The sequence below is a fragment of the Zalophus californianus genome, chromosome 12 (genome assembly GCF_009762305.2).
Source record: "Zalophus californianus isolate mZalCal1 chromosome 12, mZalCal1.pri.v2, whole genome shotgun sequence".
Lineage (NCBI taxonomy): Eukaryota > Metazoa > Chordata > Mammalia > Carnivora > Otariidae > Zalophus > Zalophus californianus.
In genome coordinates, this window is record NC_045606.1 from 91,316,242 (window position 1) to 91,340,920 (window position 24,679).

The following is a 24,679-nucleotide window of genomic DNA, read 5'->3' on the forward strand; positions in this document are numbered from 1 at the left end:
CCCTGAGAGAAGTCTTAGTAATCACAATAAAGTTAGCAAAACCAATAAATTAACCTTTGCACAATATGGCTAACTACCCTATGAACTTTATTTGGGTTTCACCACTTTTTCCTCTAATGTCATCTGTTATTGTTCTTGTTGTTCCAGGATCTTATCCATGTTTCCACATTTCATGTCATTGTTATGCTCCACCGCACTTTGTTCCTTTTGCTTTTCTCAGTTTCAAGGCATTATGGTCTTGGGTTTCATAAACAACTCCAGGTTTACCCTATTACCTTTCAAGGTTGTACAGACTTTGATCTTTTCCTTTATCCTTCTAGACTGTAGAGTCCTAATCTTTTAATTCCAAGATGAATCTGCTCTTAGTGGGAGTATCAATCTGATCAGTGGGTAGCAGAAAAGCAAAACACGTGGGCAGAAGGGGGTGGCACCAGCCAAGGGAGGAGTGAACAGTTCTGCAACCTGCACAAGCGGACTAGACTTGTTTCAACTCCTTAGAAAATGAAGGTCCTAGGTGTTCTCACCAGGGACACAACCACCATTTCCTTCTACCATCACACTTCACAAATGAGAAAATCATATTACAAAGGAAATGAACAGAAAAGATCATTTGACACCAATTCATAGCATTTATTGACATTTCCATTTAAAATGCTAGGAAAGCAGTATAAATTGTAAACATGGAAACCAAACACTTGCATAAATTATTTCAAAAACTCTACAGCACATTAGAAAACAGGGCAGCTAATTGAAGGGTAGAAACATAACCGACAAATAGAAGGGAGAGTTCGATCACTAAATCATATACCCACGCTGAAATTCAAGTGCCCGTTTGAGACCAGCAAACCATGATTGTCAAGTTCAAGTTGCAGTATTGATGCCACGAGTGGCTTCAATTTACTCTGCATATTTTCGTACATTATCACTCACAGTCCAGGAATGAGAGTGCAGGAAGAGTCAGAAGAACATGGACCTTGACAAAGTAGGAGGAGACAAGTGGGCATCCCAGAGCAGCTCTGCTGAGCCACCTCTCCTGCGAGGGTAATGAGCCCAATCTCCATGCTCCCTCGAAGATGCTCTGGAGGAGGGCCAAGCTGAGTTTTTACCCCCTTTTCCGAAATGAGCCCTCTGGTGTTTAGAGCCAGTGCATTAATCAGTGGAGCCTCCTTCTTTCCCCACATGAACAAGCGGAACAGTACAGGGGGTCTGTCTTAAATTTGGCCCTGTACTATTCCTAACTTGCACACTTAGGGAGTCAAGTCATGAAACAGGGGCATGAGACCCTTCACAATGCTCCAGAATGTCCAGAAAGGTTTTGGTGGAATCAGGGACCGAGTGACTTAAATCACTTCAATTTTTATCTCTGTCCCTTCCACCATTCACTCTTTCATTAAATGTGAAGTGGCCCCACAGCAGAAAAACCTGGAAGAAGGAAAAGCAAGGATCCTGTATAACTACCCTGTGGGAAACTAATTTGGACTAGACCACTTCAGATTAAGACATTCATTCCTTCTCTCACTTGCTCGCTGGTTCCTAACTTTGTTTCATGTTTCCAAAGGCATTTAATATTCTTTTCCTAAATTTCAATGCTGCTGTGTGTTCTTAAGATAAATTCTCAAACGTAGTGTTAACACACACAAGCATGGAATTAGGATCGTACCGTGAGGTTTCAGTTTTCAAGTCTTTTTAATACTAAAGAGAGGAGTCCTAAACACTCAAAGTTACCTCCAAGAATATCAAAAGAAACCTAAAATATACACACTCCTTATTCATTAGGTAGTAAGTGTGAGCCTATTACATTTTATGAGTATGTTACAGCAGCTGCTCCTAGAAACCCCTCTCACCTGTTATAAGAATATCCATTAATACATTGGATTAAATGTAAAAACAGAGTTCAAGTTACCATTCCATAAAAATGTGTTTTGTGATCAAATGGTCAGTGTGCAGGTCCAGAAGTGGACTCCCTTATGCTCCCATCAGGGACAAATGTGGATAAGCAGGCTCTGGAGACTGGCTTTGGAGGTAGAAATGGAATGGCTAACGCTCACCTTGAGCTGATGTTAGTATGGTTGTTAAGACTGGAGGCCCCCTTCTCACCTGCCCAGAACCCTAACAAGTTTTCCTTTCAACTAGCAAATTCATTCATGTCTAAGAATCTAGTGTGAAAGGGAAAGAGAAGTTTATTTAATGATTAACACGTGAATTACTGCAAATGCAAATTGGTGTCCGAGTGACTGGTTCGGCCACTGGAGCACTAAGGGCAATGCAGTACACAGTTAAATGGGAGGCTCATAAAGCACACAATTGCCTGTTTCGGCCCAAAGCCTTCAGGTGCACCTTCACCTGTGCTCTGCATCACAGGCCTCATGCCTGAAAAATCCGGTTGGCAAAACCTGCTTAGTCTGCTGCTCAAAAGCCATGTCCCACCAAAATCAAAACATATTCTGAAATTAAATTAAAAGTAGAACGTCCTTGCTACTCTTCAAAATTTGGAGAAAATTGTATAGGCAGCTATAAAGAACTGGAATATATTTATTTATAACCTACTATGCTCCACAAAGGATTTAATGTGTTTGAACGGCTGACCACTGAGAGCTGCCCTAAGCAGTAAACCTTGGTGGAATTCTTACAATATTTTCATACTTTACAGTTGGTCCTCCAGCAGTTCTTGGTACTCTTCTCTTCCCTCCTCCAAACTGGATCTCTTGCTGCGCAGACCTTCTTCGCAGACCCAGCCATTTTCTTGCTGTATTATTGCAAACACATCCTCACAGCCCCATTTCCTCCTCTTGTTTTATTAAAACTCCCTAAATGGTGCAGTTAGGGATCCTAACCCCATATTGCAGCAGGTCAAGTTCATTTTCGAGGACAGCTTCGCCCACTTTCTCCGTCCTTCCCCAGGCCCACTCCCAGCTCTTCCCTTGCCATCTCACCAGCTCCCTCATCTTCATTTAAGTAGCTTCTGAGGTGGGCTTCTCCCCAGGATCCCATGGTTTCCAAATGTACAACTTCCTTTCTCCTGAGTACCCAATGTACTTGTATATTTTCAGTGAATCTTACTGATGTTCACACCACATTATGTATCTGTATCTGTATCTTCCATCTTTTATACCCAGCTATGTCATCTGACTTAGATTCTAAGATCTAAAAGAACTCATGTTGACTTTTCTGGTGCTAGAAATGGCAAAAATTCAGGTGCAGAAAGATGTTTGATACAAACGCTGTTTTAAAGTTAAGGATGAAGGATGTGAATTTCAAGCAAATTGGGAAAGAGGAAGAGGAGTCACATGGAGCCCTTGGTTTTGCTCTGGTTACCTCCATGTGAAGTCATCCACTGGTAGATAATAGCATGTCAGACTGTCCAATCCCAGTACAATCATACAGATAATGTTTTACACTTCACCAAGCTTTGTGCACCCTCCTCAAGTGTTTACGCACAAGATCATAGCTGAATCTTGAAACAAGAAATTCTGGGAGGTGGACAGAAGAGGTCTGTCGTCATTTGGCTGATGGGGAGAAAGAGGCTCAGGAAGGCACCTGACACAGCAAGCTGGTGACAACGTAGATTCTGAAAATGATCTCCAACCCTCTCTGAAATTCTGACTCAACTTTATGGCTTGCATTATTACCACCAGAACTTTTAAACTAGGAAAAGAGAATAGATACAAAATTTACCTTTTCATTTTAGAGTACTTCAGTTAATGGAACTTCAAAGCCACACAAGATCAACATGAGGACCTTTCTTTTCAGTAGATCATGTTAACTGAGTATCCAAAGACCCACCTGGGTGTGGTGCTCCCCACGACAGTTAGTCTGTCCTGAGTTTCGTGACAGGCAAAACTGCTGCAGGTGTTTAGAGAAAACAAGTGCAGAGTGTGCTTTACAATCAACACAAGAATGCTGGTGATCCCATGAGCCTGCCCCCACCACACCACACAACACCGGTTATCCTATGTTATCTTTGGTCATGACATCAGTTGAAAAGTCTATCAATTCTAAGCATAACAATACAGGTAGAATCCTTTTACGCTAGTCTGAAAGGCATCAAATCACAACAGCAGCCCTCTGGAAAACAGACACCCGTCTCTGGAATGTACAGAGGAGGTAACCATTCTTAGTACACTGTGTGCAAACATGACACTGAGCAGAATGGGAGGAGGGCGTCTATGTTTATTCCATTTGCTGTCACACGATCTGAATTCACTATAAGGTGTCTGTAATAAAATTCTGCTCGGATATCTCAAATTCTTAACATAGTCAGGAAACCTGGTATTTTTGAGCGACATGCAAAGATAATCCTCCATTCTGGGGAGAGTCTGGTATTAAACGAAGACTGAGAGGTAAAAAATCATGCCCAGAAAGGGGTCTTACCTCCCACACTCCTTGGAGCCCGTGAGGCCTGCCTGATAAGGGATTTCCATTCCTTTAACATCCACGAGAGACTTATTCCCCTGCACCCCTCCTCTTTCAGAGAGCACAGATGAAAAAAAAGGCTACATTCAACTTCCCAGAAGCAACATTCCCTGTATCATAAGACTGTCTGACAGGCTTCATTGAGGAAGTGCTAAAACATGATTCTGGCCCCCAGTGATTACACTTTGGAAACCTATTTTAGCTGTTTCAGGGTTCTTAAAATTTGATACAGATTTTGATTCATCAGAGCCCCAAATTCTCTCTGTTTATCCATTGTTAATTAAAAGTATTAGTGGATCTAATAAAAAAAGGATTCATAGTGGAAATCCATTATCTGTTTTTCTTCTGAGCTTTACTCAGGTATCAGAAAACAGAATGGCCCTTGTTATTATATCCCTTAGTCTAATTTGGGAAGTAAGGAAATGTTTACTTCAGGAGTGAATCTTAAGACAGATGACACCCTCTGTCAGGTCCCAAGAACCTTGTAAGATGGTTTTAACAGTCACTCAGTGGTCGTGCACAATAAAATCAGAAACCAGGAGCAACTCTCTCCTTTCCCTTGTGGTCCTCAAAGCTCTTTACATTTCTTGATTTATTACTGAGAGGCTGGAGTGAACTCCGTTTCATTTCCAGGTCTTGAACACAGAGAATGTGATTACTAGAAACGTACTTGTGAATAACAATTTGTTGGTCCTGGTAGTTTTTATAAATAATTTTTGATCATGTAAGATTTCTCATTCAAACATAATTTGTGAGCAACTCATCAGCCAAGTGCAAGGATTAGTTATGACCTCCTGAAAGCCTCCTTTTGTAGGTCTGACCTTAATGATGGCATGCACTGAAATGGGATGCTGTTGGTAGTTGCATGCGCCCAATTAATAAACAGCAAATACAATTAAGAATGTAAATCTAAACTTTGATATGTATTTTGAATAACCAAATAAATATTAAACTCCCCCCCACCCCATTGGGGAGGTGTTTTTTTTTTTCTTTATAGAACAAAATGAAATCTTCAACATATCCTTCCATTGAAAAAGCCAAAGTTGCATTTCACAGACATAAAGGTGAAGGGGCCCTCGGAGCTGTAGCACCAGAAGTAGAAGGAAAAATGCAGATGATGGCTTCTTTTGGAATCATCAGGCTCTACAATCTATCATTTGGTTTCTCACTAGTAGCTTTTTTTATTCCCAAACAGTCTTAGTATTTTTGTTGTTAATATGACTATTAAAATAAGTTCCTATGGAGAAAAAGAGGGAAATCAAGCTGTTAATAAAATGTCTTCAAATCTCTTTTCTCAGAAAACAAAGCAGCAAGTTCACCATACAAACCAGTCTGAATCATATCTTCCCACGGAAAAGCTGGATTCCGTTAATCCCTATACCATCTATACATTTCCATCTTTTACCTTTAAAAAGGAGACTAATTTAGTGATTTGTTGTTGTTCTTGTTGTTAGCTTAGGTTTGTGGTTTGCCTTCATGAAGTGCTGCTGGCTTTTGGCCAAAAGTACGTAAATTTTGACTGAAACCCAAGTGGTCAAAAAATTGCCAACTTATTAAAAGCATCATGAGCTGTCATGTGACTTATGGCATCCTCTAAAATTGCAACTTGCTCCTTTACACGGGCACCTAGCCCAGGAGATGCACGTTCTCTCACAAACACCCATTTAGTTGATTTCCATTTAGTCTTGCTTCCACGGGAAGCAGATACTTGGCAAATCTGCAAGGCGAGGCCGATCAGCTGTGGAAGTTCTGCACGGCGGTCTGTTTCTGGGAGAGCCGGAGCAGCTCCTCGCGGATCGCTTTGATGAGTGAAGCTGAAGAGTGGCCGGGCTGGAGGTCTTCTGTGGAGCTGGTGGTGTAAGTCAGCCCCGCACCCTGCAGCCCCCTGTGAGGGAGGTTCCCGGGAGGAGCGGAGGGCTCCCTACCTGAAGTCCTTGGCACCTGGAACAGTGGTGAAGAAGAATATTCTTGATGTCCAAGCATGTGCGTCTGAAAAAACACAGCAAACGTTACTGTACTTCCCACGTAAGAACAGGAGGGAAAATCCAATTCAAACTGGTGGTGGGCACGCTCCCAGGACTTCTGCCCACCTCCCACCGAACATGGCCCTCCAAGAAGGCCCCCAGGATGGAATATAGAAACTGTGGAGAGGACTGCTGGAGGGAGAGCAATACAACAAAGAAACCCCTGAACTTAACAGGTGCCTGATATATATTTGCTTAAAGGCAGACAGAAAGAATGATGAGGTCGGCCAAGTCTCTGTGCCCCTGTGTGTGGAAGGAAGTGGCCCACTGGGAGAACAGGAAGGGACCTGGAGAGCTGGGGTGCCCTGTGGAGGTGAAAGGTCAAATGAAGGTCTCTGACAGCTGGAAGAGATGAGCAAGTACCTGCAGAGAGACTGACAAGAACTGCCTTTGCTCTGGGACTTGAGGCCTGGGAGGGTGTGCGTGCGACACAGAACATGAACAATGTCACAAAATCATTGTCCACTTTATTTATCTGTGTATCTATTGACTGTTCTGCAGAGCCTTTTCTTTAAAAAGTTATCTGCACTAGGACACACAACAGTTTTGCTTATATTTGCATAATATAAGTAAATTGGGCATTCATTTGACCAGAATTATTGTACTTTTCAGTGATATTTTTCAGTGAAAAAATCTCTCTTTCGATATATACAAGAGTACTAAATCTGTGGTTTCACTTATGCTAAAAAGTAAGCCTCACAGTAAACATGGCATTCAAGCCCTCGAATATTCCTACATGTCACGTTTCCAAGTAGTGATAAAGAGGCAGTGTAAGTAAACACTGGATTTGATAGGAAAACCCGAAATACCTTATGAAAATAAGTTGGGCACAATGAAGTCAGAAAAAGGTCAGCAAATGTAAAGCAGATACCTGAAATTCTAAGTATAACAATGTATCTATTAGAGGAAAATTATATTCTAAAATTAATTTTCTTTCACTGAGTAATAGAAGCCTCCGGTCATGAAAATAATTCAGTGTATTTGCTGGAAAACATGCAAATGCATGTAAAATTCTTGAGAAAAACAAAGAAAAGCATTTGTGGGAATTACCTGTGCCCATTTTGATTTCATTCCTATAAAGGAGTGATCAAAGTGATGAGAAGCCTCTAAGAGAAACTCTGTGCCTTGGAAACCTAAACTGAGCTTATGGCAGAAGCATCTCGTGGGGGGTCATAAGAGAAATGATGTGGATAAACCCACAACAAAGCATAAATGGTGAGCAAGTAGGTATGTAAGATCATGCATATTTACACAATGACGCCAAAGATCAGGTCCAGATTTTAGTCACCTACAGGTTCAAATTCATTACTTGAAAGTCAAAATCACTGAGCCAGAAAGTACAACTGTGGTTGCCTGGAGCTGGAGGGGAGGGCAAATGGCACTTAGTGTTTAATGAGCACAGACTTTCCATTTTACAAGATGAAAAATACTATCGGATGGATTGTGGGGATGGTTGCATAATGTCACGAATGTATTTAAAACCACTGAACTGGTTTGAACTGAATTTGCCATCTCAAAAATAGTTAAGATGGCAAATTTTATATTATGTGTGTTTTACCACAATATAAAAAAATTGGAAAAATTTTAAAGGTAGCTCTTACTTACAGGTCTCTGTCGAGATTTTCTGTAATGAGTATCGCTTTTATTATTTTGTAAAGGTTATTTTCAAAAATTCACTACTTTAAGCCTGAAATCTGCCTCAGGAAAAATTATATAGTTTCTACAAGTTCAGTGCAATTACTCTCCCACTCTGGGTGGGTGGGAATTTACTACCCAGAAACTGCAAGCAAAAATACACTCACAGAGAAAAGGGAGAGAGGTTAAAACTTTTACTTACATAGGTTTTAAAAAGGGATCCCCAAAGCAGAAGCAGTTAAATTAACTGATTATGTCTGAATTTTCAGTGATGACCCAAACACAAGATACTCACAGCCTCTCTTCGGCCACCTTCATCCTCCCCATATGAAGGCCAACCTGGTCCCCCATATTGGCTGCCTCTGCTTGGTGGGATTTCCACTGGCTGGGCTCCAATTCTGCTTGCGATTCCCACCTGCGTCAGGTGCTGAATCTGGGAGCCTGAAGGAACACAGTGGGGCAGCCTGGTCAACACTTGCAGGGAAGTGAGGCTGCCCAGCAAGACACTCTGGTTCTTTTTTTTTAAAGATTTATTTATTTGAGGGACACCTGGGTGGCTCAGTTTGTTAAGCGTCTGCCTTCAGCTCAGGTCTTGGGATCAAGTCCCGCATCAGGTTCCTTGCTCAGCAGGAAGCCTGCTTCTCCCTCTGCCTGCCGCTCCCCCTGCTTGTGCTTTCTCTCTCTCTCTCTCTGACAAATAAATAAAATCTTAAAAAAAAAAAAAAAGATTTATTTGAGAGAGAAAGAGAGAGAGAGGAAGGGCAGAAGGAGAGGGAGAGAGAGAATCTCCAGCAGACTCCCCGCTAAGCTTGGAGCCTGACACAGGGCTCAATCTCATGACCCTGACATCAAGACCTGAGCCGAAACCAAGAGTTGAACACTTAAGAGACTGCACCACCCAGGCAACCAAGACACTTCGGTTCTGACCACAGCTTTCTCTTAGGGAAAAGGGATACAAGCACTGTTCAAACACAGCACCAATTCTATCTCCAGAGAATGACATTTCATACGGAAAACAGACCATGAGCTTCTTGGTTCATGGGCTTTTACTTCTGTTTAATACAGTGACTAACAGTGATGTTCTTATTTTCCTAGCTAGACATCAAAGGACAGTGTATAAAGGCTATAATAAAGGGCCCTTCTATTCATTTCTGTAGAGGTTACAAATAAGGATAATCTTCCTTACTCAGAGAAAAGGGAGTGAAAAGTTTTGGAGCCATAAAGAAGCTGAAACCTAGCTCCTTCTTGCTCGTGGCTTTGAGATTCACAAGGAGAGAAAATACAATATGTATATTTTCTTAAAAGGCAGGGTGCATATTTCTTTGATTTCAGAATGTTTAAGTACATTTATTTTCACCATACTTATATTTTCCCCATAACTTAGCTATGTCATAATTAAAATTTTAAAGCCAACCCCCCCCCCCCCCACCCAGCCTCCTCAGTGAGGTGTACTGATGGCTAAAGCCAGGAGACTCTCTAGAGCTCATGCTCCACACTTAGACACGCTACAGCCTCAGGTAGCTATGAAGGCCAGGCTGTAAACGACGTATTTTCTCCTCCATCAATTTTTGGTATATGGATATATCCCTATTTCATAGATTAAGGGAGAAAAAAAGTGGTCTTTAAGCACTGTGAAATAAAATACTTGTCTCCAAAAGCTCCTAGGATCATCAAATTCATCCGTGTTGTGCAGACTGGTCCTACAAGGTTCAGAGATTTCATGGAGGTAGGGGGGGTGGCCCTCTCCATCTTCCAGTCCTCTCCTACTCAACTTGTCAAATTAACAGCCTCCATTAGCCAAATACATCAATAAAAGGGGGGGATGCCACAGTTTTATTTGGTTATCTAATAACTAAAGTTCAGAAAAAACCTGCCAGGCTCTTATCAGAGCAATGTACCCTACAGAAACTCTTGCCAGTTACTGAAGTTTTATAATAGTTATTAAAATTATTAGGCCTATCAGTACTGTTTGCCCAATACACACTGAGCAAATCCTGCAAAGAACAAAAAATGCAGTACACTGTTCCCCAGAATTTACCAAAGTGCAGAAAAGTGCATAGACAGAAAAGCATACCTTTGTGTTAAAACTACAGTGGTAGTTGAAATCATAATTCAGACAAAATTCTGTACCTTGCTTTGTTAACTTAATGATACAGCACAGGCTTTCCCCATGATTCAAGTGGGGCATCACATGCAGGAAAACTGTGTTTGCATTCCAGCCCTGCCACTGTGACCTTGGGCAGCTGGCTACCACTCCCACTGAGCCTGGATGCCTCAATTCTCAAATGGGGATAAAAAATCCACTTCATGATGTTATTTCAAGAATTGAAAGAGATAAAATAGGTCAAGTACCATAAAAGTAAGAGGCAATTGGGAAATCTTAAACCCTCTTTTTCTGACTCTTTCTGAGCTCTTCATTTTAAATAGCTACACAACTGGGGACTTCCAGGGAAGATGGTGAAGTAGAACCTTAAGCCACTTCATCCCACAGATACACCTAGAGAACACCCACATCAGTGTAAATCATCCAGAAAATGACCTGAAGACTGGCAGAACAGACTCTCCACAGCTAAACATAGAGAAGATGCCACATCAGAAAGGTAGGTAGGGCAGAGATGCGTTCAGGAACCAAACCCAACCCTCCAGACTGTCCTCAGGAAGGAGAGTCACTGCAAGCACAGAGAAGGGAGAGGAGAAGGCCCCACCTCAGGCACCCCAGGCACAGGGGGCCTGCACTGGGAAGACAATCCCCGTATCATTTGACTTTGAAAACCAGAGGGGCTTAACTTCACGAATTCTTATAATCAGTGGGGTTTAACACCTAGAACGTTAAAAATGAATAGGCTCAACTCTGGAAGGCAGAGGGCAAGAGGAAACTGAGTCCCCACCTTTAAAGAGACAGAGCAAAAACAGCCCCACTTAGATACAGCACAGAAGCAGCAGTTTGAAAAATGCTTGGGGTATAGAGATGCCACTTCCATGCCCAGCACCCCTGGCCTACATATATAAGTGACACCCGCAGGAACCAGCACAGCACAAATACTCTCCACCTGGCTCCCTAACAGTGCACCCTACCCCCACACACTTCTGTGGACCCACCCCCTCCAACCTGCCCTTAGCCCCTCTCCAAAGAAGCTCCAGGTTCCTCCTAGGGCAGAATTGAGAAGCTCTGCTAACACCAGGCACCCTGTTCCTGTATCCTCCTGCAGACACACCCCCTCCAACCCCGCCTTGGCAGGAATCCATACAAAGAGGTACCACAAGCGTGGCAGTATGCAAGCAGCCCTGACGGGGATCTGCACCACTCAAAAAGTGATTCCTGCCCTGGGGTAAGAGGATGATAACCACACACACTAGTCCAACTGGGACCCCAGCAGTGGGCTGGGGGCAGGCATCTGGTGTGACTGCAAGCCCCGTCAACCAAGGAAAGCTTCTCAGGGGACAACATGGGGAAAATGCCCTCCAGTTCAGTGCTACTGTATCTCTGGCAAACACCTGGTCTGACCCAAAACAAGCCCAATGTGGCCCCAGACTGGCCCACTAACAACAAGGGACCAAACCCTGCCCATAACAGCCAAAGAGCCATCACAGACAACTGGACTGAAGGCAAAAGTGGCACCGCCACAATTGTAGGGTGCACCCTCACAGAGGAGGTGCTTAGGAGATACCCCTCAAGCACCAGGTTCTGATGAACAGAGGACATCACACTGCAGGGCACTACAGGACCTCTTCTTCATAAGACCACTACTTTCAAGAGCAGGAGATGTAGCTGACTTTCCTAACGCATAGAAATAGACACAGAGAGTTAGACAAAATGAGGAGACAGAGGAATATGTCCCAAATGAAAGAGAGGTAATAACAGGAAGAGAGCTAAATGAAACAGAGATAAGTAATATGCCAGATAAAGAATTTAAAGTAATAATCATAAAGATACTCACTGGACTTGAGAAATAAGTGGAAGATCCCAGTGAGACCGTCAACAAAGAGAAAACAAAGAACCAACCAGAGATGAAAAGCTCAGTCACTAAAATTTCGGGAGGACAGAGTAATGGAAAGCAATCAAGCTGAACAGGGGAGAGAAAAAAAGAATAATAAAAAGTGAGAATAGATTAAGGGAACTTAGCAACACCATCAAGTACAACAACATTTGCATTATAAGGATCCCAGAAGAAGACAGAGAAAAGGGGGCAGCAAAATTTATTTGAAGAAATAATAGCTGAAAACTTCCCAAATCTGGGGAAGGAAAAAGAAATCCAGATCTTGGAGGCACAGAAAGCCCCCAACAAAACCAACCCAAGGAGGTCCACAACAAAACACATAGTAATTAAAATGACACAAAAAAAATAGTGATAAACAGAGAGCTTCAAAAAGAGCAAGAGAAAAGAAAACAGTTACATACAAGGGAAGCCCCATACAGCTATCAGTGGATTTTTCAGCAGAAACTTTGCAGGCCAGAAGGGTGTGGCATGATATATTCAAAGAGCTGAAAGAAAAAAACCTGTAACCAAGAATACTCTATCCATCAAGGCTATCATTCACAATACAAAGAGAGATAAAAAGTCTCCCAGACAAACAAAAGTTAAAGGAATTCATCACCACTAAACTAGCCCTACAAGAAATGGGGACTCTTTGAGTGGAAACAAGAGATCATAAGCAAGAATATGAAAAGGAGGAAGTAGGAAGCACAAAAGCAATACAAATTAAATGTATCTATAAAATCAGTCAAGGGATTCACAAAATAAAAGGATGTAAAGTATGACACCATTTACCTAAAACATGAGAGGGTGAGGAGCAAAAATGTAGTGCTTTTAGAATGGGTTCAAACTTAAGTTACCATCAATTTAAAACAGACTGCAAGGGGCGCCTGGGTGGCTCAGTCGTTAAGCGTCTGCCTTTGGCAGACAGGGTCCTGGGATCGAGTCCTGCATCGGGCTCCCTGCTCCATGGGAAGCCTGCTTCTCCACTCCCCCTGCTTGTGTTCCCTCTCTCGCTGTGTCTCTCTCTGTCAAATAAATAAAGTCTTTAAAAAATAAATAAATAAAATAAAATAGACTACAATACGCATAAGATGTTATATATAAACCTAGTGGTAATCACAAGAAAAAAACAGTAATAGATCTGAAAAAAATGAAGAGAAAGGAATTCAAGTATATCACTGAATTAAGCCAGCAAACCATGAGATAAGAGAGCAAGAGAAGGGAATAGAGAAGAACTACAAAAACAACCATAAAACAAGTGACAAAATGACAATAAGTACATACCTATCAATAATTATTTTGAATATAAATGGACTAAACACACCAATCAAAAGACACAGGGTAGATGACAGAATGTGGATTAAAAAAAAAAAAAAACAAGAATATGCTGCCTACAAGAGACTCATTTCAGACCTAAGACCCATGCAGATTCAAAGTGTAAAATGTGTAAAAATGAAAAAATATCACGCAAATGGAAGTGAAAAGAAAGCCGGGATAGCACTACTTGTATCAGACAAAATAGACTTTAAAACAAAGACTATAATAAAAGACAAAGAAGGACACTACACAGTCATAAGGGAAACAATCCAAAATGAAGATATGACAATTATAAATATTTATGCAACCAATATAAGAGCACCCAAAAACAGAAAGCAGCTATTAATAACAAATATACACAAAGTATCAAGAGCAATGCAATAATAGTAGGGAACTTAAACACCCCACTGACTTCAATGGATAGATCCAAACAGAACATCAACAAACACACAGTAGCTTTGAATGACACACTGAACCACTTGTATCTAACAGATTCAGAACATTCCATCCTAAAACAGAACACACATTCTTTTCAAGTGCACATGGAACATTCTCCAGAATAGATCATATGTTAGGCCACAAAACAAGTCTCAACAAATTAAAAAAGACTGAAGTCATACCATGCATCTTTTCTGACCACAACACTATGAAACTAGAAGTCAACCACAAGAAAAAAATATGGAAAGATCACAAATACATGGAGGTTAAATACCATGCTGCTAAACAATGAATGGGCTGACCAAGAAATCAAAGAGGGAATCAAAAAACACAGAGACAAATGAAACAAATAAAAACAATAGTCCAGATCTTTGGAATGCAGCAAAAGCTGATCTAAGAGGGAAGTTTATTGCAATACAGGCCTACCTCAAGAAGCAAGATAAATTTCACACAACTTAACCTTACACCTAAAGGAGCTAAACCAGGAAAAGGGTTCCTTTTTTCCTGGTTCACCTAAAACCAGTAAAAGGAAGAAAATAAAAAAGATTAGAGCACAAATAAATGAAGTAGAAACTAAAAAAAACAATATAACAGATCAATAGAAACTAGGAGCTGGTTTTTGAAACAGTCAACAAAAGTGATAAACCTTTAGCCAGACTCATTAAAAAAAAAAAAAAGACTCAAACAAAATCAGAAATGAAAGAGGAGAAATAACAACCAACACCACAGAAATGCAAAGGATTATAAGAGAATATTATGAAAAATTATATGCCAACAAATTGGACAATCTAGAAGAAATGGATAAATTCTTAGAAACATATAACCTCTCAAAAGTGAATCAGGAAGAAAAAGAAAATTTGAACAGACCAATCACCAATGATGAAATTGAATCAGTAATCAAAAAAGTCCCAACAAACAGAAATCCAGACCAGATGGCTTCACCATTTTTTTTTTAAGATTTATTCATTTATTTGAGAGAGTTGGGTGGAGAGGAGGAAAGGCAGAGGGAGAATCTCAAGCAGACTTCCTGCTGAGCATGGAGCCCAAAATGGGGCTCAATCCCATGGCCCTGAGATCATGATCTGAGCCAAAATCAAGAGTCAGACACTTAACCGACTGAGCCACCCAGGCATCCCAAATTCTACCAAACATTTAAAAAGGAGTTAATACCTATTCTGCTCAAACTACTCCAAAAAACAGAAGAGGAAGGAAACCTTCCAAATTTATTATATGAGGCTAGCATTACCCTGATAAAGACATCACACACACACAAAAGAACCACAGGCCAATATCTCTAATGAACATAAATGCAAAAATCCTCAACAAAATACGAAAAAACCAAATCCAACAATACATTTAAAAAATCATTCACCACGATCAAGTGGATTTATTCCTAGGATGCAAGGATAATTCAATATTCCCAAATCAATCAAGGTGATACATCACATCAACAAGAGAAAAGAACAATAAGATCATTTCAATAGAAGCAGAAAAAGCATTTGACAAAGTACAACATCTATTCATGATAAGAACCCTCAAAAAACTACGTTTAGAAGGAACATACTTCAACATAATAAAGGCCATATATGAAAAACCCACAGCTAACATCATACTCAACGGTGAAAAACAGAGATTTTCCCCTAAGATCAGGAGGAACAAAATAAGGAAGTCCAATCACCACTTTTATTCAACATAGTACTGGAAGTCCTAGCCACAGCAATTATACAACAAAAAGAAATAAAAGGCATTCAGATTGGTAAGGAAGAAGTAAAACTTTCACTATTTGCAGAGATATGATACTATATATAGAAAACCCAAAAGACTCCACCAAAAAACTACTAGAACTGATAAATGAATCAGTAAGGTCACAGGATACAAAATCAATATACAGAAACCTGCTGCATTTCTATATACTAATATTGAAGTATCAGAAAGAGAAATTAAGAAAACAATCCCATTTACAATTGTACCAAAAATAATAAAATACCTAGAAATAAACTTAACCAAAGAGGTCAATGTCCTGTATTCTGAAAACCATAAAAAACTGATGGAAGAAACTGAAGATGACACAAACAAATGAAAGATATTCCATGCTCATGGACTGGGAGAATATTGCTAAAATGTCCATACTACCCAAAGCATTCTATATATTTAATGCAATCCCTATCAAAACACCAACAGCATTTTTCACAGACTAGAACAAATAATCCTAAAATTTGTATGGAACCACAAAAGACCCTAAATAGCCAAAGCAATCTTGGAAAAGAAGAACAAAACTGGAGATATCACAATCCCAGATTTCAAGATTTACTACAGAACTGTAGCAATCAAAACAGTGTGGTACTGGCACAAAGAGACACATAGATCCCTGGTACAAAACAGAGAGCCAGGAAATAAATCCACAATTATATGGTCAACTAATCTTTAACAAAGGAAGCAAGGACATGCAATGAGAAAAAAAAGTCTCTTCGGCAAATGGTGTTGGGAAAACTGGACAGCAGCATGCAAAAGAATGAAAGTGGACCACTTTCTTATACCACACACAAAAATAAAACTGAGAATAGATTAAACACCTAAGCGTGAGATCTGAAACCATAAAAATCCTAGAAGAAAGCACAGGCAGTAACTTCTCTGACATCATTCATAACAGCATTTTTCTAGATATGTCTCCTGAGGCAAGGGCAACAAAAGCAAAAATAAACTATTGGGACTACATCAAAATAAGAAAGCTTTTGCACAGCAAAGGAGGGTGTTATATGCAACTAATGAATCACTGAACACTATATCAAAAACTAATGAGGTACTATATGCTGGCTAACTGAACTAAATAAATAAATAAATAAAACGAAAAAAAACAAAACAAAAAGGCAACCTATGAAATGGGGAAAAATATTTGCAAGTGACATATCCAATAAATATATAAAGAACTGATACAACTCAATACCAAAAACAAAAAGAAAACACAAATAATCCATTTAAAAATGGGCAGAAGACGTGAATAGACACTTCTCCAAAGAAGATATCCAGATGGCCAACAGACACAAGCAAATATGCTCAACATCACTCATCATCAGAAAAATGCAAATCAAAACTACAATGAGATATCACCTCACACCTGTCAGAATGGCTAAAGTCAAAAAAAACAAGAAGCGGGGCGCCTGGGTGGCTCAGTCGGTTAAGCATCTGCCTTCTGCTCAGGTCATGATCCCAGGGTCCTGGGATTGAGTCCCACATCGGGCTTCTTGCTCAGCGGGGAGCCTGCTTCTCCCTCTGCTTGTGCTCTCTCTCTGTCAAATAAATAAATAAAATCCTTAAAAAAAACAAGCAGCAACAGGTGTTGGCGAGGAGGCAGAGCAAAAAGGAACCCTCATGCACTATTGCTTGGAAAGCAAACTGCTGCAGCCACTCTGGAAAACAGTAGGGAGTTTCCTCGAAAAATTAAAAATAGAACTACCCTACAATCCAGTAATTTCACTAGTGGCATTTACTCAAAGAAATGAAAACACTAATGCAAAAAGATATATGCACCTCTATGTTTATAGCAGCATTATTTACAATAGCCAAATTATGAAAGCAACCCAAGTATCCATCCATAGATGAATGGATAAAGAAGAGGTGGTGTGTGTGTACAATGGAATATTACTCAGCCATAAAAAAGAGTGAAATCTTGCCATTTGCAATGACGTGGATAGAGCTAGAGGGTATAATGCTAAGTGAAATAAGTCAGTCAGAGGAAGACAGATATCATATAATTTAACTCATGTGGAATTTAAGAAACAAAACACATGAACAAAGAAAAAAAGAGACAAACAAAATAACCAATTCTTAACTACAGAGAACAAACAGATGGTTAGCAGAGAAGGGAGGTAGGGGGATGGGTGAAATAGGTGAAGGAGATTAAGAGTTACACTTATCATGATGAGCACTGAGTAATGTATAGAAATACTGCATCACTTTATTGTATGCCTGAAACTAATATAACACTATATATTAAGTATACTGGAATTAAAAAAAAAAATGAAATTAAGTAATTAATAATAAATAAACATGCATAATTTACTCACTGATTCCCTTATTACTAGGCGTTTAGAAGGCTCACAATTGTTCGCTATTATGAATAATGCTCTAATAAATATCTTTGCACTCGTAGGTTTTTCCCAGTATTTGGATTTCTTTGGGGAGGAGAATCCTAGATTCTCAAAAGTGGAATCCAAAAAATAAAAAAATAAAAATAAAAGTGGAATCCCAAATCCAAAGCTCAGTAAGTCATTCCCAACTGCTTTCCAAATGTTTAGTGATTTATGCCACCACTGAAAATATAATAATTGTAGCTGACGTTCATTGAAAGTTTACAACATGCCAGGCACTATTTTGAGCCCTTCACATTCTGTTATCTTCTGCAATCCTCAAAACAACCACAGGAGGTAAGTACTAACACATTATGCCCACTGTACAGAGCAAGAAACTGGATACTAATGTTGTCACGTGCTACATTACTATGAAAAGATATAAGACAGAAATGGTGTCTCGCCATGGTTTTAATGTACATTTCTTTAGTAGTTTTCAAAACTGGGCATTTTTCATATTTTTACTTTCATGTGATACACACCCCACACAAATATTCCTTCTGTGAATTCATTCTTCCTGTCCTTTGCCCATTCATGCTCTGAAGTCCGCCCACTTATCAATTTATATGAATCATCCTCTAATAAAAATACCTCATGGACATATCTATCTGCTGAATACTTCCCTAGATACTATTTTCCTTTTGCTTTTACTAATTTTTAGATATAGACATATTTGATCATTTTACAGAGAGGTAACTCTTCCAGTATATCTTAATATTTTCTATTACAAATTTTTACACAACTTAATCTCTTATTAGAAATTATTAGAAAATAACATCCTCTTCAAATGTTACATATGTATCATTTCTCTATTCTCCTAGATTAAGAATGAGTATGTCTGAATTTTGTTTGGGATATTTAATACACAACAACGTTCAAATAAGCAATAATTAGCAGGAGAAACAAAACTCGCTGTAAGCACAGCATGTGTAAAATATATGAAATCCTGTAGGATATCCAGATATATTATTTGTTTTGTTGACTGACAACGCAACATACAAGAACTTCCAAAGAAACCATAATGGGTAATTATCCACCAATTATTACAAGTTTCGAATTGGCTTAAACTAGTTCCTTGATGACATTATATATTTTTAAAGATTTTATTTATTTATTTGAGAGAGAGAGAATGAGAGAGAGAGAGAAAGTATGAGAGGGGGAAGGGTCAGAGGGAGAGGCAGACTCCCTGCCAAGCAGGGAGTCTGATGCGGGACTCGATCCTGGGCCCTCAGGATCATGACCTGAGCAGAAGGCAGTAGCTTAACCAACTGAGCCACCCAGGCACCATCTTGATGACATTAGAAAGGTAGGTATCATCCAAAATTTAGAAACTGTAAAAAAAAAAAATAATAAGCTATTTAACATGTAATGGCTCCTCTTACTAAAGCTTCCAACAGGAAGGTGAAGAAATGAAAATAAAAAAGGAAAATAAAAGAGTGACTTTGAGCCCTTGGAATAAACATAGTTAGGTGGGTATAATGAACTTTAAGGATTTTTCAGAGTATGCTGAGCTGTACAAAAAAAAAGAAAGCTTAAATCTTAAACTCCATAGATGCTTTAGGAACAACGAACAACATCCCCAAATGCAGCGTTCATTGTATCAACTATTGATGAGATGGAGTTCCATGACACGAAACAGCAATTTTTAATTCTGGGGTTCAAGCCTGGATCTCAGGTAAACTGCTGGGGCAGACCAGCCAAGTGCCATGTAGGAATCTCAGCTCAGGCATGTTGGGCCCTGCTTGTCACCTATGAGCAGCATCTGTCGTCACAAGGGCCAAATGAAACAAAAATCTCCCTCAGGTCACTGGCCAGCAACGTCCAAAGTTGCTTATCACAAGCTGGAAAAATGCCTTCCTTAAAACAAACACTTGTTTTTGTTTTTGTTTTTTAAAGATTGAATATTGGGGTTTTTTTTTAAGATTTTTTTTTATTATTTATTTATTTGGCAGAGAGAGAGACACCGAGAGAGGGAACACAAGCAGGGGGAGTGGGAGAGGGAGAAGCAGGCCTCCCGCGGAGCAGGGAGCCCGATGTGGGGCTCGATCCCAGGACCCCGGGATCATGACCTGAGCCGAAGGCAGACACTTAACGACTGAGCCACCCAGGCGCCCCAAACACTTGTTTTTAATGCCATACCAAGTGCTCAGCAATAGCTCTTTCAGTTTACCGTAAGAATTCGGAAACGTCTTCCCTGGAAGAGTTGTGCTGTGAACTCCACGTGAAGGGACAGCTTCTGAGACAAAGACTCAGGAACAAATCAGAGGGCGACAGTCCTGGGATCTCAGCCACCCTCTCTTCCCACCTCCCCTGCCTACTACACCTCCACCAGGAACGAGGGGAACGCCACTCAGACCAGTTGTGCAGGTCACCGAATACTGGGACACCAAAGCGCTGGGAAGTCTGAAATGTCCTCTTCCAGAATGTAGCCAAAAGCAAGGGCTGTCTAGCTCAGAAATGCAAGCTAAACAGCCACGTGTACCTGTGGTGCCCCCGACAGGCCGTGGCCGGGCCACCGATGGCATGTCCTCCGAGTAGATCCCTCGGGCAGTGACCGGGGCTTCAGCCGATGCCTGTGGCTGCTGGAGCTCTGGGGGCACCAGCTCCGAAGCCTGCAGCAAACCGGGGCCAAAACCTGGTCTGAAGGCAAAGCAAGCCCAAGCATCAGGACCACACTTTTCCCTGGCTCTGGAATTTTATTAGTTCCACTTTCAGCCCTACAGAAAAATAAGACCTCTTTGTCTATTGGTCTATACATCTCCTCTCCTAGAACTCGAGCTCCCTAAGGGCAGAGGCGTTTTCTGTTTGCTCACTGGCATATCTCCAGCACTAAGAACGGTGCTTGGAGTATAGCTGATGCTTGATAAATCTCTGCCAGATGAGTTAAGAAGAAATGCCTTAGTTTACAGACTACATGAAGGTGCAGGTAGAATTCCAGGGCCTGTGCACCTCCAGCATCGGACTGAAGTGGTGGTTCCCAACCTCGGCTGCCGGTGAGCATCTTTTAAAAACCCCGATGTCCATGCTGCACCCCAGACCTATGAAAACAGGATCTCTAGAGGTGGGACCCAGATATGGCAGTTCAGAGTTCCACTGATGATCCTGATACTCATCAAGGCTGAAAATCAGTGCTCTAAAGCGAAGGTTCTCAAACCTTTTGGTCTCAGGACGCCTTTACACTCATAAATTACTGAGGACTCCTGAGAACTTCTGTGTATGTGGATTATATCTATAGATATTTCTTGCATGCAGAATTAAAACGAAAACATTTTTAAATACCTATGTTTAAAATTAATTTAAAAATAATATTAAGCATCTTACCTGTTAACATTTTCTCATGAAATCAACTATATTATCTAACCCCTCCCTCCCCAAAAAGTAGTGAGAAGAGTTTTACATTTTTTCAAATTTCCTTAATAGAAGACATCTGGATTCTCATATACCTTGTATTCAATCAGTTGCTGTTCAGTTATTTTAAGAAGAAAATCTGAACTCACATAAATGTATAGTTGGATAAGGAAGACTTTAATTGCCTTTTCAGATGATACTCAAATAATATTTCAGAAAAATATTCTTCTTTGTACATACACCAAAACTCAGCAAAGTTTCCTTAAGGGTTAGTGGCAATATGGAATCTGAAACAGTATCAATTAACTTTATATACTCTGTTACAGAAATCCCACTAGTTTATTTTATACTTTGAATGGACCCATGCATGATTTTATGACATAACTCATTTGGAAAATATGAGTTTACTGAGTTTTGCAGACTTTTTAGATATTGATACATTTCATTTGGTAGTATCAAAAAAAATCACATTATTAATATCACCATTGAGCTCATCAGAAAAGTCTTTTAAGTACTAGGAAGTTGTGAAGCACCCAGTGGCAGACAAAATTCAAATTTTCACTTGAAAGCTCAGTTTTATCAGTGGCAAGAAATCCTGTCAGTTATTTTTCTGGAATCCTGTCAGTTATTTTTCTGGAAGTGACAGGCTCACTTCCTTTATTTTCAAGACAATGTCTGCCAAGGAATCCAAGTCTGAATAACGATGTCTGCCAATTGATCACTCAAAGAGAAAACATAGCAGCAGTACAGATCAGTTCTCAACACAAACAACTGAACAGGAGCTTTTCCTTCAAAATTCCATACTCCACAAAGCGCTTTATATGTACTTCCTCTTTTGTCCTACAGATGATTAAAGACTCAAGGGTTTACTTTTAATGAAATTAATAATTTGTACTACTTCACTGAGGACATGCTAACATAACTAACAAACTGGCATTTTTAAAAATCTGATTGCATGGTGGTGAAGAATATGAGGACTACCCAGGCCATCTGGTGCCTCTGCCTTGTTTCATGCTAAGATTCCAGCAGTTTCATCCACCACTGCTTCTGCCCCTCAGTGTAGGCATCAGCCCCCCCAAAAAAAGTCAAATAATGCTTTAGTATTATTACGAAATACAGTTTTGACTTCATAGACACCCCTCCCCAAAAGGGTCTCAAGGACCCTCTCTCTAGGGGTCTGAGAATTCCACCTTGAGAAACACTCTTCTAAAGAAACTCAAGAATAACAGTTCTTTGCAAATGACAACCAGGAATTAACAAATCAAATTAGTTTGACGAGAACATAGACTGACTTGCCCCTATTCTGTTGTCTTATTTCTGGAGCACAACTCGTAAATTGAAACCCAGGCTATTTATATTGCTCTCTTTAGATAATTGTTACTGTTTTAGATTGACCTCACAGAGAAATGTCTGATATCTCTGACCTTACAGATCTGAGAGCGTAACATAAGGCATGCTCCTCCTTCAACATCTGTATATTGGAGTTCACCTAATTAAATCATAATCTCTTGACCATCCACCCAACAACTAGCTCTTGCCCTTTACTTACTTCTACTTTTACCCAATTACCCTCCTCCTGGCTACATGTGTGTCCTTTTTATCCTCAATTTGTGTGTTCACAGTACAGTGTGATCCAAATCGCCCAGAATCCTTTAACTTGAGTAACCACAAAATTGGTCATCCAAACCAGAACACTTTTGAGAGTCAAAGTTATTAATAATTACACTAGAAAACAGGTGTGAACTGAACTGGGCAAACCAGATCAGATGCCCACCACCCCCCCATCATTAACTTCTGCCCCAGATCACCTAATCTTCACGCGCTCTCTTTACCTTTGTTGCTTTTGGACGATGAAGCAGTGCCTGGGTTGGAGGGGGGGGGGGGTTGGGGAAAAATAAAACAAGCCCCTCTGAAAATGAGGGCAAAGAGAAAAACAGAAAAAATGAGGAAGCAGATAACATTCGTACTTCTGTGTGACTTGTGGTCATTGAAAAGATAGTTGAGTATGATTTCTGAGATTAACTCTGGCAATTCCTTCTTTGTAATAAATCATTTGCTTATGGACTCTCTATTCTGTTCCTCTGGTCTATTTGTCTAGCTTTACAGTGATACCACACTGTCTTCATTACCTTACAGTAATTTACAACCTTTGGAATAGTCCTCACACACTATTCTTTTTCTCAAAGTGTCTTGAATATTGTTGGGCCTTTGCATTTCCATATAAGTTTTAAAATCAGCTTGTCAGTTTCCACATATTTTTTTAAAGACCACAAACTACCAGGATTTTGAAAGGGATCACAATGCATCTGTAGATCACTTACGGGAGGACCGATATTTTAAATATACTGAGTTGCCCAATCCATGAACACTTTCTTTAGAGGACTTGACTATCTAGTGAGATTAAATCTGAGACGCTTTACATTTTTAATGCTATTTTGTACAGTATATTTTGTCTGTTGTTCATAAACAGAAATAAAACAGATTTTTGTATGCTGATCTTATATCCAGCTATTTTGTAATTTATCTATCTTGCTAAATTCTCTTAGTTCTAACTTATGTGTTGACATTTGAGGATTTTCTACTTAAAAAATATATCATTTGAGAATAATAACAGTATTATTTCTTTCCTTGAATTCCTTAATATTTTTGTTTCTTTTTCTTTTTTTTTTTTTTTTTGCTTCACTACACCATCTAGACCCCCAGGACAATGCCGAATAGAGGTAATGGAAGCAGCTATCTTTGTCTTGTCTTGCTCCTATTCTCAAAAGGAGAGCTTTTAACATTTCAAAGTTAATTCATATTTGCTGAGATAACTGTTATCAGATTAGACAAGTTCACTTCTATTCTTTGTTTGCTAAGATCTTTACCATGAATGGATGTTGAATTTTATCAAATGCTGTATTTAGTGAAATGAGATTTCCCTCATTTATTCTCCTCAAAGTAGTGAATTGGATTGCTTGATTTTTCAAAATGTTAAATTACCCTTGTATTGTTGGAATAAACCCAGGTTGGCTGTGATATGATATCCTCTTGAATACAATGCTGGGTATGTTTGCTAATATTTAGTTTCAAGTTTCTGCATCTATGTTCATGAGTATAACGCATGAACCCTTAATGTTTTCTTTCCTGCAATTTCCCTGTCCTTGTCATTCTTGATATCAAGGATATGCAGTCTTGGGGCACCTGGATGACTCAGTCAGTTAAGTGTCTGCCTTTGGCTCAGGTCCTGATCCCAGCACCCTGGGATCAAGCCTTGCATCAGGCTCTCTGCTCAGCAGGAAGCCTGCTTCTTCCTCTGCCTCTGCCTGCCCCTCCCCCTGCTTGTGCTCTGTCTCTCTCTCTCTCTCTCTGTCTTTGTGAGAAAAAAAAAAAAGGTTATGCAGTCTCAAAGAATGAGGTG

The 24,679-nt window shown here is 40.0% G+C and overlaps 1 protein-coding gene across 4 annotated transcripts in view; it reads right to left on the reverse strand.

Moving 5' to 3' along the window:
• Positions 1-620: 620 nt before the first annotated feature.
• KIAA1549 (KIAA1549 ortholog) overlaps positions 621-24,679 on the reverse strand; it is a 90,730-nt gene continuing 66,671 nt past the window's right edge. For 3 of the 4 annotated variants that reach the window (XM_035723329.1, XM_035723328.1, XM_027574729.2), the window contains 3 exons: positions 20,414-20,571; positions 8,368-8,513; positions 621-6,402 (listed from right to left, as the gene is read on the reverse strand). In XM_035723329.1, coding sequence (XP_035579222.1) covers positions 6,148-6,402; positions 8,368-8,513; positions 20,414-20,571 — 559 coding nt within the window. In that variant the 3' untranslated portion in view covers positions 621-6,147. The remainder of the gene's footprint in view (positions 6,403-8,367; positions 8,514-20,413; positions 20,572-24,679) is intronic. The other variant, XM_035723330.1, reaches the window with a different exon arrangement.